This window comes from Triturus cristatus, chromosome 7, assembly GCF_964204655.1.
Source record: "Triturus cristatus chromosome 7, aTriCri1.1, whole genome shotgun sequence".
NCBI lineage: Eukaryota > Metazoa > Chordata > Amphibia > Caudata > Salamandridae > Triturus > Triturus cristatus.
The window spans coordinates 817,528,225-817,542,262 of record NC_140590.1 but is presented as its reverse complement, the minus strand read 5'-3'; the positions used below and the strand labels follow the sequence as shown (position 1 = coordinate 817,542,262).

Sequence of the window (14,038 nt, the reverse complement as noted above, 5' to 3'; positions counted from 1 at the left end):
GCAGTACGTCCATATCTGCCCAATACATTATGTTGTTCATCTGAACCCAAACATAACATAAGTGAGTCACCCAAACTCAGCACTTCAATCTTCACCCACAACCCAGCTGGGAGCATATCAGTGTCCTGAGTCTGTCTTGCTTGAGTGACACTTTGCAAGCTCTCCCAGGCCAAGAGATGCTGGCCTGCTTATATATCTATGTCTTCCCCACTGGGCAGATGTCAGTCTGAGGGTGGCATCTGTGTTAGAGGTTAGTATGAGTTTAATAGGTATAAGTAGGTGAAGTTACCTGTAATGGGAGACAGTTCCTCTTCATCTGCCTTGGATTCTTTCTGCAAGGGGTTCTGGACTGAATGGAAAAGCAGCCAATGACGCAGCCACGATTTGAAAACCTGAAAAAAACAGAAGAGTTCCAAGAGGGGGAGCGCATAAGATTATATGTCCATACCATATTCATCCTTGTCCATGCAGAATCTTTTTTATATGTTTTTAACGTAGTTATGAGCCTAGGTATAGAGCACCCTGGTGGCATGCACGTGGTGTGCACAGATCCCACTCACCTTTCATGTTCTCCTTTTGTCTCTTTTCCCTCAGCACATTTTTCCATTGCCCAGGATCTTGCTAGTCCTCTGCTATTGGGGATACTTGGCAGTAGAGCTGAGTCCAGAGCGAGTTTTGAGAATTCAACTTTTTAAAGAGTTCTACCTGTTTTTTCTGTACCATTTCTTGGTCCTATTGGTTGAACATATTTTACCATGCCTACTGGCACATCTGTGCATTTGAGACTTAATATGTCCCAGTGGATTTACTTCCTTAGGTTCAAGTTTCACTATTTAATGACCACTTAGAAGTGTTCTAGGTGGTTTCAAATTGCAGAGTGATTTTTTACTTAAGTTAGGCACTGTCATATTAGAATAAGGACATGTCTAGGATATTGTGATGCAGTAATATTGCCCATGGATACAGCAGGGTGTGGTATTGCCACAGGTCAGTGTTACAGCTCAGTTTCGAGTTGAGGCGGTTGAGATGAGGCACAGCATGAAGTATTGGAGTTGACACCCCTGACTACTGTGCATTTTGCCTTTGCAAATTTCACCACGTTTTTCCTGGTGAAATGTGGACATGGCAAACAACTCAAGAGTGTAGGTCATGTGTATTATTTGTAGCCCTAATTTGGAATCAAACTCTCATTTGTGCCCAAATAGAGATTACAGGACTCTAGTAATCAGACCTACAGTACCCATGGAGAATGCAAATTGTAATCCCTCCTTTAAAGTGGCCGAGAAAACTCTTACTTGAATAGAGGAGTGAAGAGGCAGTCAATACAGAGAATCTCACTGCACATTCACCCTGATCATGTGACCTCTTCTGCAAAATGGCCTCCTCCAGATTGTGTTAAAGATCGTATATAATCGGTGAGCCCGTATTAGAAACCGCAGGTCCCAAATTCAACAAGTCATCCTTGCTGATGTTTCTCTCAGCAACCAATGATGCACTTCTCCCTGTGACATGGAGCGTGTACTGCCCATTTTAGACTTTTGACATCCTGAAGGTAACTAAGCAACCTTCTGAGTACACAGGGGAACATTTTGTATGGTTTTTGTCTGTGATCCACTTTAACGCTTTTTGCAAATAAGTGTATAGCTGATAAATGTTAATGGTTTACATGCTCTGTTTATTATTAAATCATGACTAACCAAATACATTTTTCATTCACTGTGGGTGAGGCAAATAGTGTGTTCAACAGTGTGCTGGAACTGACAATGAGTCACTCGTAAGAGATAAATAATCAATCTATTTTTCACACTTTAGACCAGAAAGGGTAGGCGAGTCAGTATCAGTCACCGAAATAACACCAAACACACAATTCATTGGTCTCTGTTACCAACATATATCACTTCACACATAGGAAGGAACGACTATGTTCATCAGCCAAGTTAGGCTTTGCATTTGGCTGTAGAACTATTCATTAGTCACCTTGGTATCCCCTTCACCCACAATACGAATATAAATTAATTCTGTGAAATGAGGCAAGTTGTGTTAAACAATTTTACCAGAGAATCAAAGCTATTTGTGCCTATGTTTTTTGATGGCTACTTCTAACCATAGATTCCTCACCTTCACACTATACAGAATGTATCTGGAAGATTTAAACAGCAGTGTTCCTTCCTTCAGCAGGTGGCGCCATGCAGCTCCTTGTTGTCTTCTTTCCTCCCCAGAATCGATGATGGAACAGCACATAAGCACCACCCCAGCATATCTCCTTCAGTTCCCTTCTTTCTGCCCAAAATTCTTAATTCCGGTGTGCAGTCCTGCCACTTTCAGCCTGAGAAAGGCACGAGAACATTGGAGTGCCTTGCGGTCTCTCTCCAAATCCCCTGCCAAGGAGCAGATCTTTTACTGATCCTATGTATGGCGAGTTACTGGGTCCATTGGCAACATTGTAGCAGGTTGAGGCCTTTGGAGAGGCAATGTTACAAATTTGTGGCACTCTTCTGGCTCCCTCTAGCACACACTTTAAGGCCCCAATAGATATGCCAGTTGGGGACAACCGGCGGGTCCACCCTTAATCTTCCTGAACCTACCTTGAGTTCTGCTCCGTATATGGAGCAGACTTCCAATCCAGCACCAAAATCCACATTGGTTTCTTTGACATTTACAGCACTGGAAGAAGCACCCATTCATATAGTGCTTTAGAAATCTAAGCTAAATTAATCTTGGCCCCAACCAAGTTCTATCCCGATGCCATACCGATGCATGCAGCCCTAGCTTAGAGAGCTAGGGAGGTGGCCGGCAGTTTCAGGTAAGTCTTCCTTCTGTTTAATTATTATGAAACTCCCCCTCCTGCACTCCCCCTCCACCCGCCCCACAACATTTCGTTTGCCAACAAGGACTTGCTGTGGGCATCATTAAAGGTTATCTGTCTCTCCTTTTGGACTTTTTAAATGTACTAGACCAGCTGTCCTTGTTCAAATCAGCTATTTTGCTAAGTTTTCTAAAAGGTTTAACATTTGTTTCAAAGCAAACCCTTTGTGATTCCACAGTGGGATATTAATTTTGTCTAAACTTTCCTCATGTGCACGTCACTTGAAACCATGCACAGCTGTCTGCTACATCTCCTGGCTCTGATGTCTGTTTCTAGTCACGGTGACTTTGACTTGTCCCGTGAGTGAACTCCAACCTCTATTAGTGCAGCTGCCTTATGCCACCTTTTTTCCCTAGACAAAGTGGTGCTGAGGACCAAGGCAGCCTTTTTGCCTAAAGTTGTGACTGTTTTTCATTTTGGAGACTCCATCACTCTCCCAACGTTCTTTCGAAAGACAGGCGAGACTCCATCGACTGGACCTTAAAAGAGCTTTAAGTATTTACACAGATCGCACCAAAGACCATCAGGTAGATGATCAGCTCTTTTTGGGGTTCTCTGGGGCAAGGAAGAACAAAAAGGACTTTGTCAAGGTAGATAGTCCTCTGCGTCAATATCTGCTACGCAATGGCCAAGAAGCAGTCTCCGGAGGGGTTAAGGCCCCATTCCACTAGGGCCAAGGCTGCTACCACTGCGCTGACATGCAGAGTGCCTGTCCTTGGCAGCTGTCTGGCTGCGACGTGGGCATCAGTACGCACTTTCACAAAGCACTATTGCCTTTGCAGCTAGATCTGAAGGGAAGGCCATTTTGTCTGTATGGTCCTGCAGGAATTCTTTATATGAGCCATGCCACAGACCCACCACTGTGAGAGTTACTGCTTTGATGTTTATTATAAAGGTGAGGAATATACAATTAAAAATATGCATCAGAAGAACAAGTTCCTTACCTTTGGTAATGCTCCTTCTGGTGGCTACTCAAATCTAACTGCAGATTTCTCAAACCCCTCCCTACTCCCTGTTCAAAGGAATAATCTCTTACCTCCTCTCCCCTCCACCCCCCCCCCCCTCCCTATTTAAAAGGGTCTTGATTTAGAGATTTGCACACTGGTACCTCTGATTATTGTTGGGTTGTGTGCCCAAGGGCATGGACATAGTTCAGAAAGACACGGAAGTTGATGTGAAGCTTCATTTTCACTTCCTGGGTGAAACAAAATCAATGTGGAGTGGCACGTTGCCACCAACCAGTGTATGGGATCAAATCTGTTTAAATCATCAAGATCCAGTCTGGTGCTGGGGATATTTTAAAGATGAATCTGCAGTGGTAGCTAGAATATCCATCAGAAAGAATGTTACAGAAAGTAAGTAACTTGTTCTTCTTTACTTTACTGCTTCAGTTTATATCTGTGTCTTTAGGAAAAGATGCATTTATCTGAAAATGAAGCTAGGCCTCAGATCCCCTTTGACAGTCAGTTTTGCTGCCTGGAATGGCAGACACAATCTTAAGGGAATGTTGTTCTAGATGGCATGAGCACCAGCTAGTTTAGAGATAATTAGAAGTTTTTAGGTGGGCGCCTTTCTAGTGGGAGAATAGATCTTAAACACATCACTAGATTGAATTTTATTGGGGGGGGGTTGAGGGGGCCTTAGAGGATGCCTAGGAGGGAGTACTAATCCTGACTGAGAAACCAGCACTTTCAGAACACCTACCTTCCACTCTGCATCATTCATGGACCCCCTCAACTTGTTCAGGTTCTCTAGGTAGGTGTCATTGAATTCTGGCAACATCGCTTGAGGATTGTCCTTCTGCAAAAATAAATGGATGAAAAAGACTTAAGAAAGCAGTTCAAGAGATTGAATGATGTGGGAAAATGTCATACTTGCGTGCTCTAGCAACTTTTATAACCCTGCTTGGATGAGTACATAAAGCGGCATACAAAATACAAAAAGTTGATTTTTCGAGTGTTCACTGTGATATCTGTGCATGCAAAATAACATTTCCGTCTTTTTTTCTTTACAACAAACCTGCCCACATTTCCAGCAATAGATCTATTGGCCATGCAAAGATCTTTTACAAACAAACACAGACTGTTTCCCTTTCTAAAAACAAGCTTTAATGCACTTGGCAAAGGTGGGTGCCCCATCCTAAGGAGGAATGCGCTGGGCCTTCTTTACAGTGGGTATGACTGCAGAGAGGCAGTCATTTTGTATTTGAGATGCTTATCTGCCTTTTGGTTCTTAACTAATAACAAAATCTCTTATCTAGAGGCTGAAATATTTATACATGGACAATATCTACATATCCACATACACACAGGCATCTCTGCTTTCAAAATGCAGCCCCACTTAGAGCTATCTCTGCTTCCTAGGTAGGTATTCACACAGAGAACCAGCTCTCCTATTTAAGATATAGGTATATCCACCAATAGAGCCACTGCTTCTGACCAGTGACAGACATATACACTCATGGAGTTACCGCTGCATTCTGCAATTGGTCATATCCACACCGTGTATTGCCCAGCGATGTTTCCTGCAAAACGGCGATTTTCCCGCTATCTCTGCAATTTGTATCGCCCTGGAGTAACGCGTTGTTAATAACGCGTTACCAGGGCAAGAAATTCCAGAGATAGACGGCGATAAATCTAGCCTTCAGTCCTGCTGGGTGGAGGTGTGAATTCATTCAATAGATATTACTTTTTTAGGAGGAAACGTTTGTGGTGTTTTTTTTGTCTTAAGATAATGTATTAAATACTAAAACTAAACTAACTACTTAGGGGTTTCTACAGGAAGCCCCATGTAGGTCTTACTACCAACCAAGACATCCCCAATTCATGAATGGGAACAAGAGGCCAAGCTCCACATTAGGCTCTCATCCGTCTATGGCATTGCCCAGATTATAACATGTCTCACAAACTCACACACACCATGGATATCTAAGACCTCCCTCAAGCTGTACTCAATCCAAATGAAGTTTGTTCTCATCTCCAATGATATCAAGCATTAGGAGGAAATCGACGGACACAAAGTAGCATCATTGCCAGACTGGAATCCAATGAGTGCGGGCAGTGCAAGACCAGAAGACATGCCTTGACCTTTTACCTTCCGTGGATGTGGAAATCTCTCTCAATCATAACCGGTCAAACACCATCCCACATCCGCAATAGAAAAAAGCGTAAGCGCTTACTGATCAGACAGCACCTCATTCCATGGCAACATCCTGTTTACCAACATTAGATAAATGCTTCCAGATACCCCTTTCTGCAACCCCACACATATGCTTGTTGCTGCACCAACCATATGGCCTACTGCTCGCACACCTTGCCTTCTATCTGGCCGGTCACTCTCACCCCAGATCCCACAATACCCTACTTCCCTTGCAGCAAGCCCCTGCCAAGCTAACACTCACCGGTTGATACATTGTAACCTCACCTACTATAGAGTGCTCTGTTGCTTTATAGCTAAGTTTAGACTGTATAAGGGCCTTATTATGACTACACGCCGTAGTCGTGGTGGCGGTCTTATTACTGCCACACTGCGGGACTGCCCTCAGTATTACAGCTGTGGTGGTCAGAGGGCCGACATTGCCGGGATCAAGGATCCCGCTGGGCCGCCGGTCTTTTCCTGGTCAGAATATGCTGGCAGTGACGCAGCTGGCACCACCAAGCATATTATGAGTTGCCTCACCGCCACCCTTTTCATAGCGGTGCGACCACCATGAAAAGGGTGGCGGAGAGGCAACAACGGGGGCCCTTCAGGGCCCTCTGTTGCCTCTGTGCACGGGGGTACCCCCACTCCCCTATATGTCTGCATCTCCAGTTTCATCACGGAAAGAAATGCACGACATGGTGCATTTCTTTCTGTGCTGGAACTTGCTTTGGTGGTCCCATGGCGCTGCCTTTCTAAGGTTCACATATGAGCCTAAGAAAGGCACGGCTGTGGGACCGCCAAAGCACTACCTGCCAGACCAGGATGTAGGTCCTAATCTGGATGACGTTGTGACTACGGGGTTTGGTGTTATCATACTGGGGTGCTGGCATGGCGGCCCACTAACAGACCGCCAAACTCATAATAAGGCCCTTGGTCTGAATACATACATGTGATTTAGCAACATCAGATCTTGTCGCAATGGCCGGTGTCTACGATCTCAGAGGCAGCAATCTATTATGAGGAAGTGGAGGCTAAAAGTCACAGATACCTAGGAGTATGATTTGGGTTAGGACTGGGGCAAACTTGGCAATGATCCAAAATGCTACAACTTTAAACCTAACACATAAGGCCTCTTTCCCCTCTGAAGTAATCCTGATTCAGGTGCATTAAGCAGATTTGCAGACGTTACCGTATGCCAGAGGTTTCTCCCCCAAACAAATCCCAGCAGATAAACCTGGCAGAATCTGTTAAGGGAAAATACTATACATTCCAATATTTGCTCCTTGATATAGGGAAAACATGCAGCAGTACCATGTTATCCTCAACTGAGATGCAGAACTAGTGCAGTAGTATTGTACTCAGTCAAAAACAAGCTCACAGTATTGGTATTTTTGGGTGCAGGATTCCCACATCACTGTAACGCTAGAGAGGAACGCAACCCTTAGGTGTCTGGGCACCTCATTCACCCTGCTCAAGTGTTGGCTGGATACATTGATCTAAAGCAGAATCCTGAGGTCATGCTTCCACTTCTATATGAAACATTAATGAAATCCTAACAAAGACATATACCAGTGTATGGGCAGATATGTTTTCAGAAATGTGAATCTCTCACCGCCACGATGTACTTCACGTGGTCTTCTATTTTGTTGCTCCTCTTGGCCGTGTTCTCCAGTTTCTGTGGGTGGTGGAGAGATTGGGTGTTATGTGCCAGTATGGATCATCTTAAAGGAGCAGAGCCTACACTTTACTCTAACCATGTTCAATTAGACAAAAGAATAATAAAGCTATGGAATGAGTGTTGGGCGAAGGGAGGGGGTGTGATGAAGAGCCATAAGTACTATTGTAGGGGTGCTGCACGCTTTTATTATAGTCAAGATCTGCACAGCTTGATTGCGATAACAGCCTTGCAGGAGACCGGTGAGATAGTGCAATGGTATTATAGCGGAAAATGCAAGAGGCCAGCACTAATACTGAATCTAACCAGGGCATGTAATAGTCTTGGATGAGGCTATATGAAGAATGAAATACTGCAAAACAGAAACGCCCATGAGAAGCAGAGAATGCATGAGGCCAGTGTGAGATTTTAACAATGGTGTAGCAGTAAAGCACATGCAGAAAGAATGTCCACGTAGAAGCATTAATTGTAAGGAGTAGAAATAAAGTACAGCTATTAGGAGAACTACACAAGTCTGTATGAGGAGTGAGTCATGGCAGTACATGCTGCAGGTCCATGTGAGATTGTAGGAAGACAAAATATTGACTGGACATGCAGGAGTGCCTGGTGAGGCTATGTGAGGTGTGAAGCAGAGCAGAACATGCGGGAGGATCATGAGAGGGTGCAAGAAAGAAAGAATCAGGGAATGCATGGAGCAGGTTGGGGATTTAACACTGGTGCAGCAGCACGAAAGGCACATGTAGAGAAAAAATCCATGTAAAACTGCAAGAGTGAAGTGCAGTAGGAGATAGAGGACGCCTATGTGAGCCTGAATGGCTTCGGTCCCGGTATGTTCCAAGTAGCTCCATGAAAGCCCTGGGTGTACGTGCGCTTTACAAGCAACTTATAACATAACATAATGGCTAGTAAATTGGAACAGAGCATGCAAATGGCATGTAAAGCTGTATGAAGAGCAAACTGCATGAAGTACAAAAGGCCCATGTAAGGCTGAATCAGAACAGGGCATACAATAGGCAAATGTGAAGCTGTGTGAGGAGTCAGCCATAGCAGCACATGCAGAAAGCTCATGTGAAATTGCATTGAGAGGGAGTCCTTGAAGGACATGCAGAAAGTCTATGTTAGACTGTATGATGAGCAAATTATAGAAGGGCATACTTAAAACCTCCCATGAGACTGTGTGAAAAGCAAAACAGAGCAACCTATGCAGGAGGCCCCATGTGGGGCTGTGGAAGCATTGAGCTCCACAAGGAGCAGGAGAGGAGTGATGCATGCACAAAACCCAAGCTGGTGCAGAAGTCCTTGATGCCTCTTACACCACACAAGACTCACCGTCAGGTTCACCTTCAAAGGATGCTCGTCTGTGTCTGCAAAGGCCAATGGCATGCTGGCCATGGCCATGGCCATCTGCATCTTCTTATGGGGAGAAGGGTCTGCAGAATGAGGATGACAATATTAAAGAGAAGAAGAAAAGAGAATGTACGGCAGGGGATAGAATAAAGAGAGATGAGGAAATCAAAACAAGAGAAAGAGGTGAGATGGAAAGGTGATCAGCTAAGTAAAGCAAACAGGTAAGTATAAAAGGAGACACAGAATTTAACTAGGTACATATTGAGCCTATAAAATTAGACCGCTTGTATAATCGTGGCAGAAAGAGTAAATTGTTCTGATGAACCAAATTATAGCAAGGGAAAGAAGCACCCATGCAGATTACTTAACCCCAATGAAAATCTTCCAGGTGAATCAAATTACATTTGTTAAAATATGCAACAATCTAGCTTGGTGTCACTACCATAACAGTACTAAATAAAATGAACATTCTGGGAATGCTCGGGGGCGTGGCTACGTCGTGCAGCGGGATGGTCGCCTGTTGAAGGGGCTCCGCAGCCCAGGCGTCATTAACCCTGAAAATCAACATTTTAAATAGGAATCTACTAATGCCTACCGACAGAAGCTGCTGAAGTGCCGACATGCACTGCCTAGTCAAAGTTTTTGTAGACGGGAGTGGAGTTAACGCCGAGATATCTCACCCGATTCACCGCGGCCTGGCCGATGAGACATCATGGCCGCCGCACCTAGAGAATGCACCTAGACTGGCGTGCCCCTGGAGCCAAGAGTGACAGTGTATCCGGTGGAGCCGAGAGCAGACATTTCGGGCTGGATCTGTGGCCCGGTGCCTGATTCCATCCTGCGGCACCCCTGCGACGAGTGAGACGCTCCGATACTGGAGGTGGAGGCGCTCGTGGTGTTCTGGGCCGTGTTCGTGGGCTTGTCCTGCAAGGTTGGACGGGCCGCGGGAAGAGTCGGAGCCTGCGTGCCATCGCGTACGAAGAGGCAACCAGATGAACAGGCCTGCGGGATAAGGGGCCCCGGCGAGACCAAGAGGTACGGTAAGTGGAACAGGGGCGCTGCGGCGTTGTGGAGTCGTGCGCGCTTCTCCTGTGCTAGCTCGAGCCCCTGGCCGTGCTGCCTCCTCTGCTGAGCAATTGTGATGCTTTGGCACCCGGGTGAGTGGGGCATCGGGTGAGTCTCTATCTTCCCCTGCGGACCTCCGGTGCCTGAGAGTTGGGCGCGGGGGCCTGGGTTGGGGCGGTGGCTCCCTCTTTGTCCTGGCTTGCTCGAGCGTCGCTCGGTACTGGCCTCCACATGCGCACTACTGAGATGGCTGGCTCCCCCTTTGAGATGCCGAGCTAGACAACCACCCGAGGGCCCCAGTCTCTGTGATTCACCCACACTTACAGGTCTAAAGGCGAAAGCAGCAATCAAAGTAGTCTCTGCCACTCATTGGTAATGTGGAACGCGACAGCAGCACTGCTATCCTGCATTGGCCCCAAGTCATCCAGTACCCATGTTCTCTTCCCTTGTTCGCACAACGAACTGACCCCAAGCAGGCGAAGCTGCCATTTGAGAACAAGCGCCAGACTAGGACGAATGACGCAGGCCCCGAGCTGGACACTGCGCAAGGGTCCAAAGAACCTATGGAACGGCAGGAAGAAGACCTTTGTACCATCCTGCTGGACGTGCGCTCCATTAGTAAAACTGTAGACAATAAGTTAGATGCTCTCACATCAAGTCTTGAAATAGTTAAAAAATGTGTAGATGTTCAGGAGGGCCGGATTGATACCCTGGAAAACAGATTGTTGGACACCCAGGAGGCGGTGATAAAAGCTAACAAGCATTTACAATGCAATGTTCTCGGCATTGTTAAAGTTAGAGCTATTGGCATTGCTCATGACATTATTTTTGTTTATGTTTTTAAAACATTTAAAGAAACTGCATTGTTATTTACAATGATGTCAATAGCTTAATCACTCTCAAATGCGAGACCTATTGCATTTGCACCCACACACAGAGCCACACCCACAGAGCCACCCACCCACACAGAGCCACCCACACACACAGAGCCACTCACCCACACAGAGCCACTCACCCACACAGAGCAACCCACACACAAATAGAGGCACCCACAGAGCCACCTATACACACAGTTACCCACACACAGCCAGAGCCACCACGCATAGAACCACCTACAAAAAAAGCCACCCCCACAGAGCCACCCACACACAGAGCCACCCACACACACACACACACACACACACACAGCCACCCACACACACAGCCACCCACACACACAGAGCCACCCACCCACACACAAACACACACACACACACACACCTAAAAAGGAGGGGTGACTTCAAGGGCCAAGACAGATGTGAGGAGCGGAGCAAAGTCAGGGTGGAGCGGGGCATGTAGGGCCAAAGAATAGCGAAGGGCTGGAAGCCAAGGCGAGAACTTGGGACAAGAGACGAGGGTGGGGGGTTGAAGGACAGAAAGGTAGGGAGATATTAGGGGAAAGGGAGAAGAGCGGAACTCAGCCTATGATTGGCGCATGGCCAAAAGGCAGCAGTCCAGGGCTCAAAGAGAGGACAGCGTGCGGCTGTAATACGAAGAGAAGAGGCGCGGGCGAAAAAGGGGAGAGGGCAGAAGCAATAATGTGTATTGTATTGTAATTGCAATTAAATAGCGCTGACGACTTGACGAGGTGTTGAAGCGCTTTTACGGTGAGTAGCACGCTACTCCAGCACCCATTTGGATTAGTGTAGGAAATTACAAGAAAAAAAGAGCGAGGGTAAGAAATCCAGATATTTAGGGCAAGAGTGGCCGATAAGAGTAAAAGATGGTGTCTTTCAGGGAAAATTAGTGGAACATATCGAGTGAAAGAAGAGAAACTAGAGAAGGTACAAAGGAGGACCCACAAGGACTGGGGGGGTGGGGGGTAAAGGAGTTGGATGGGTCATGGAGCTGTAATTCGGAAGGTGTGGGGCAGTTAGAAATGGTGTTTAAAAGCTAGGCGCTTTGAATGCTGTTTGCGTTCATTGTTTCCACTGCCTCTGTACAGCACACACACACTCATTCGCTTTCTGCCTTCAGAAGAAGGGCCTCCGAGCTCAGAACATCCTATTCTAACCAGTTGTTTATCTGTCTGAGAACAGAGCGACTCCCTGCAGCATGTGCCAGGCGCAGACAAAAGAGCCGACTCAACACAGACAACACACGTGCACTACCCCCACGGGGCCCTGCGCTTTACACGTGTGTGGGGGGGACTGAGCTACCAGTGCCACTTTCCACACAGCGACTGACTTAACCAAGGAAGAAATCGCCCTTTCACCGCAGAGACTATTGGCACTGAACTACCCTATGAAGAACGTATTTAGGTTTCACGAATACATTAAACCTAGTGCATTGCCTGCCAGGCTGACTTACCATACCCATGACAGATGAACGCACCAACAGTCATTTTAGATATCCAATTACCCCAGCATCATACTTCCCGTGACACTCTCCTCGGGGAAATGCATCCGTGTGCTCTTGGACTGGTTGCTTCTGCTCGGTACGGCTCGGCCTGACACCCACGCAGAGTAGCTTTCTTTTTTAACCCTAACTGCAGCAAGAATGACATATGGACCCCGAGTGCCAGGGGGAGGAGAGCGAACAGCGCCAGCCGGAGGCAGGAGCACCGAGGGAGCCGAGAGCAGGGGATGGGTCACTGCTTTAAAGACCGCGATCCCTTTGTTACTTGCAGTTCATAAATTGTGCTCCTTCTAATATGGCCTAGTGAGGCATGAAAGCCAGCCACCCTTCAGTACAAGCTGGAGAGTGATGCCGGAATACTGCACAGGGGTGCACAGCCCACACCCCACCGCACTCTACCAAGCCTTTCTCTGCTGCCCATCCCGCCAGCGCTCTGTAGCGACTGCAAGTTGGCGCTTTATAGAAATCACCGAAATAAATATGTAGACTTGACAGGAGTCCGGTGAGCACACTACGACTCCGGTGGGTGCGCAACGCCTGTTGGGTATGAGAGGGGTGCCCTTAATGTCAACCACACCATTATGTAAATGATAACAATTAATGGGTACAAGCAGTGTTTTAGAGCTATCACACATACGCGGGGCGTGGGTGGGGGTGGGGGGGGGGGGGGGGGAGTATTCGGTCTGGGTAAGGGATCTGAATCGGCAACGGAGCACATAACTACGGGAGGGCTACGGGTGTACGGGGGCACGGGTTTCAAGGGAGATCCGCCGAGTCTGGAAGGGGGGTTTCAATAGACCACAGGGGCTGCAAAAGGGTGAGGAGGAGGACGGAGCCTGGGTGGGTCTGTGGAGCGCTGGGACAGTACAAGAGCAACGAGGCCGCATGGGGTGCAATTGGAGGAGCCCAGAGTCTGTAGGGTGCGGGGCAGCGAGGTCAGCATGCCCGGCTCCAGGAATTGTTTTTTGGGAGGGCAAAGGATCAGGGCACAAGTCCTAAACAAGGGGGAAAGGCGTCCAAGGCACGGTGCGGATCCCTGCTCATCGAAGGGCAGCGCCGCCAACTATACTCACAACAGCACGAAGATCCTCACGGCCAGAGGACAGCAAAACAATGGCGGATGGAAGCTCCGAAACTTTTTCGGATTCGGGGGCGTGTTCCTGCTGTTCTAAAAGGGCGTGGCTAAAAAGTGGAAAGAACAGCAAGGAACACGCCCCCGAATCTGAAAAAGACGGAGCCTATTTGGAGGGACAGCTCTCTCCTCCAATGGCGGGCCTCCGTTTAGGAAGCCAGCCAATGGAGGAGAGGCAAAAAGAGAGGCGGGCTAAGGAGCCACTCTAGGAAACATTAAATCTCGACTTCCGGTTCTGCCTTCGGCAGACCGGTAGTCCTCGACCTAAAAACGAGGATTTGGAGGCGCGCTCTTGGCGCAACAACCTCCGTATTATTGGTCTGCCTGAATCAACAGCAATCCCGAAGATGGAACCCTACATAGAGAATCTGCTACGAGACCTCTTTGGGCCAAATCGCTCGCAAGTTCTTATCGA

General features: G+C 47.3%; 1 protein-coding gene across 1 annotated transcript in view; it reads right to left on the bottom strand.

The window, feature by feature from the left end:
* The window catches only part of CD74 (CD74 molecule), a 41,910-nt gene that overhangs the window by 11,153 nt on the left and 16,719 nt on the right, over nucleotides 1-14,038 (bottom strand). Inside the window, exons 3-6 of the mRNA XM_085617710.1 lie at nucleotides 9,012-9,112; nucleotides 7,620-7,682; nucleotides 4,571-4,666; nucleotides 290-392 (exon numbers count right to left, since the gene is read on the bottom strand). Of these exons, the coding sequence (XP_085473836.1) occupies nucleotides 290-392; nucleotides 4,571-4,666; nucleotides 7,620-7,682; nucleotides 9,012-9,112 (363 nt within the window). The remainder of the gene's footprint in view (nucleotides 1-289; nucleotides 393-4,570; nucleotides 4,667-7,619; nucleotides 7,683-9,011; nucleotides 9,113-14,038) is intronic.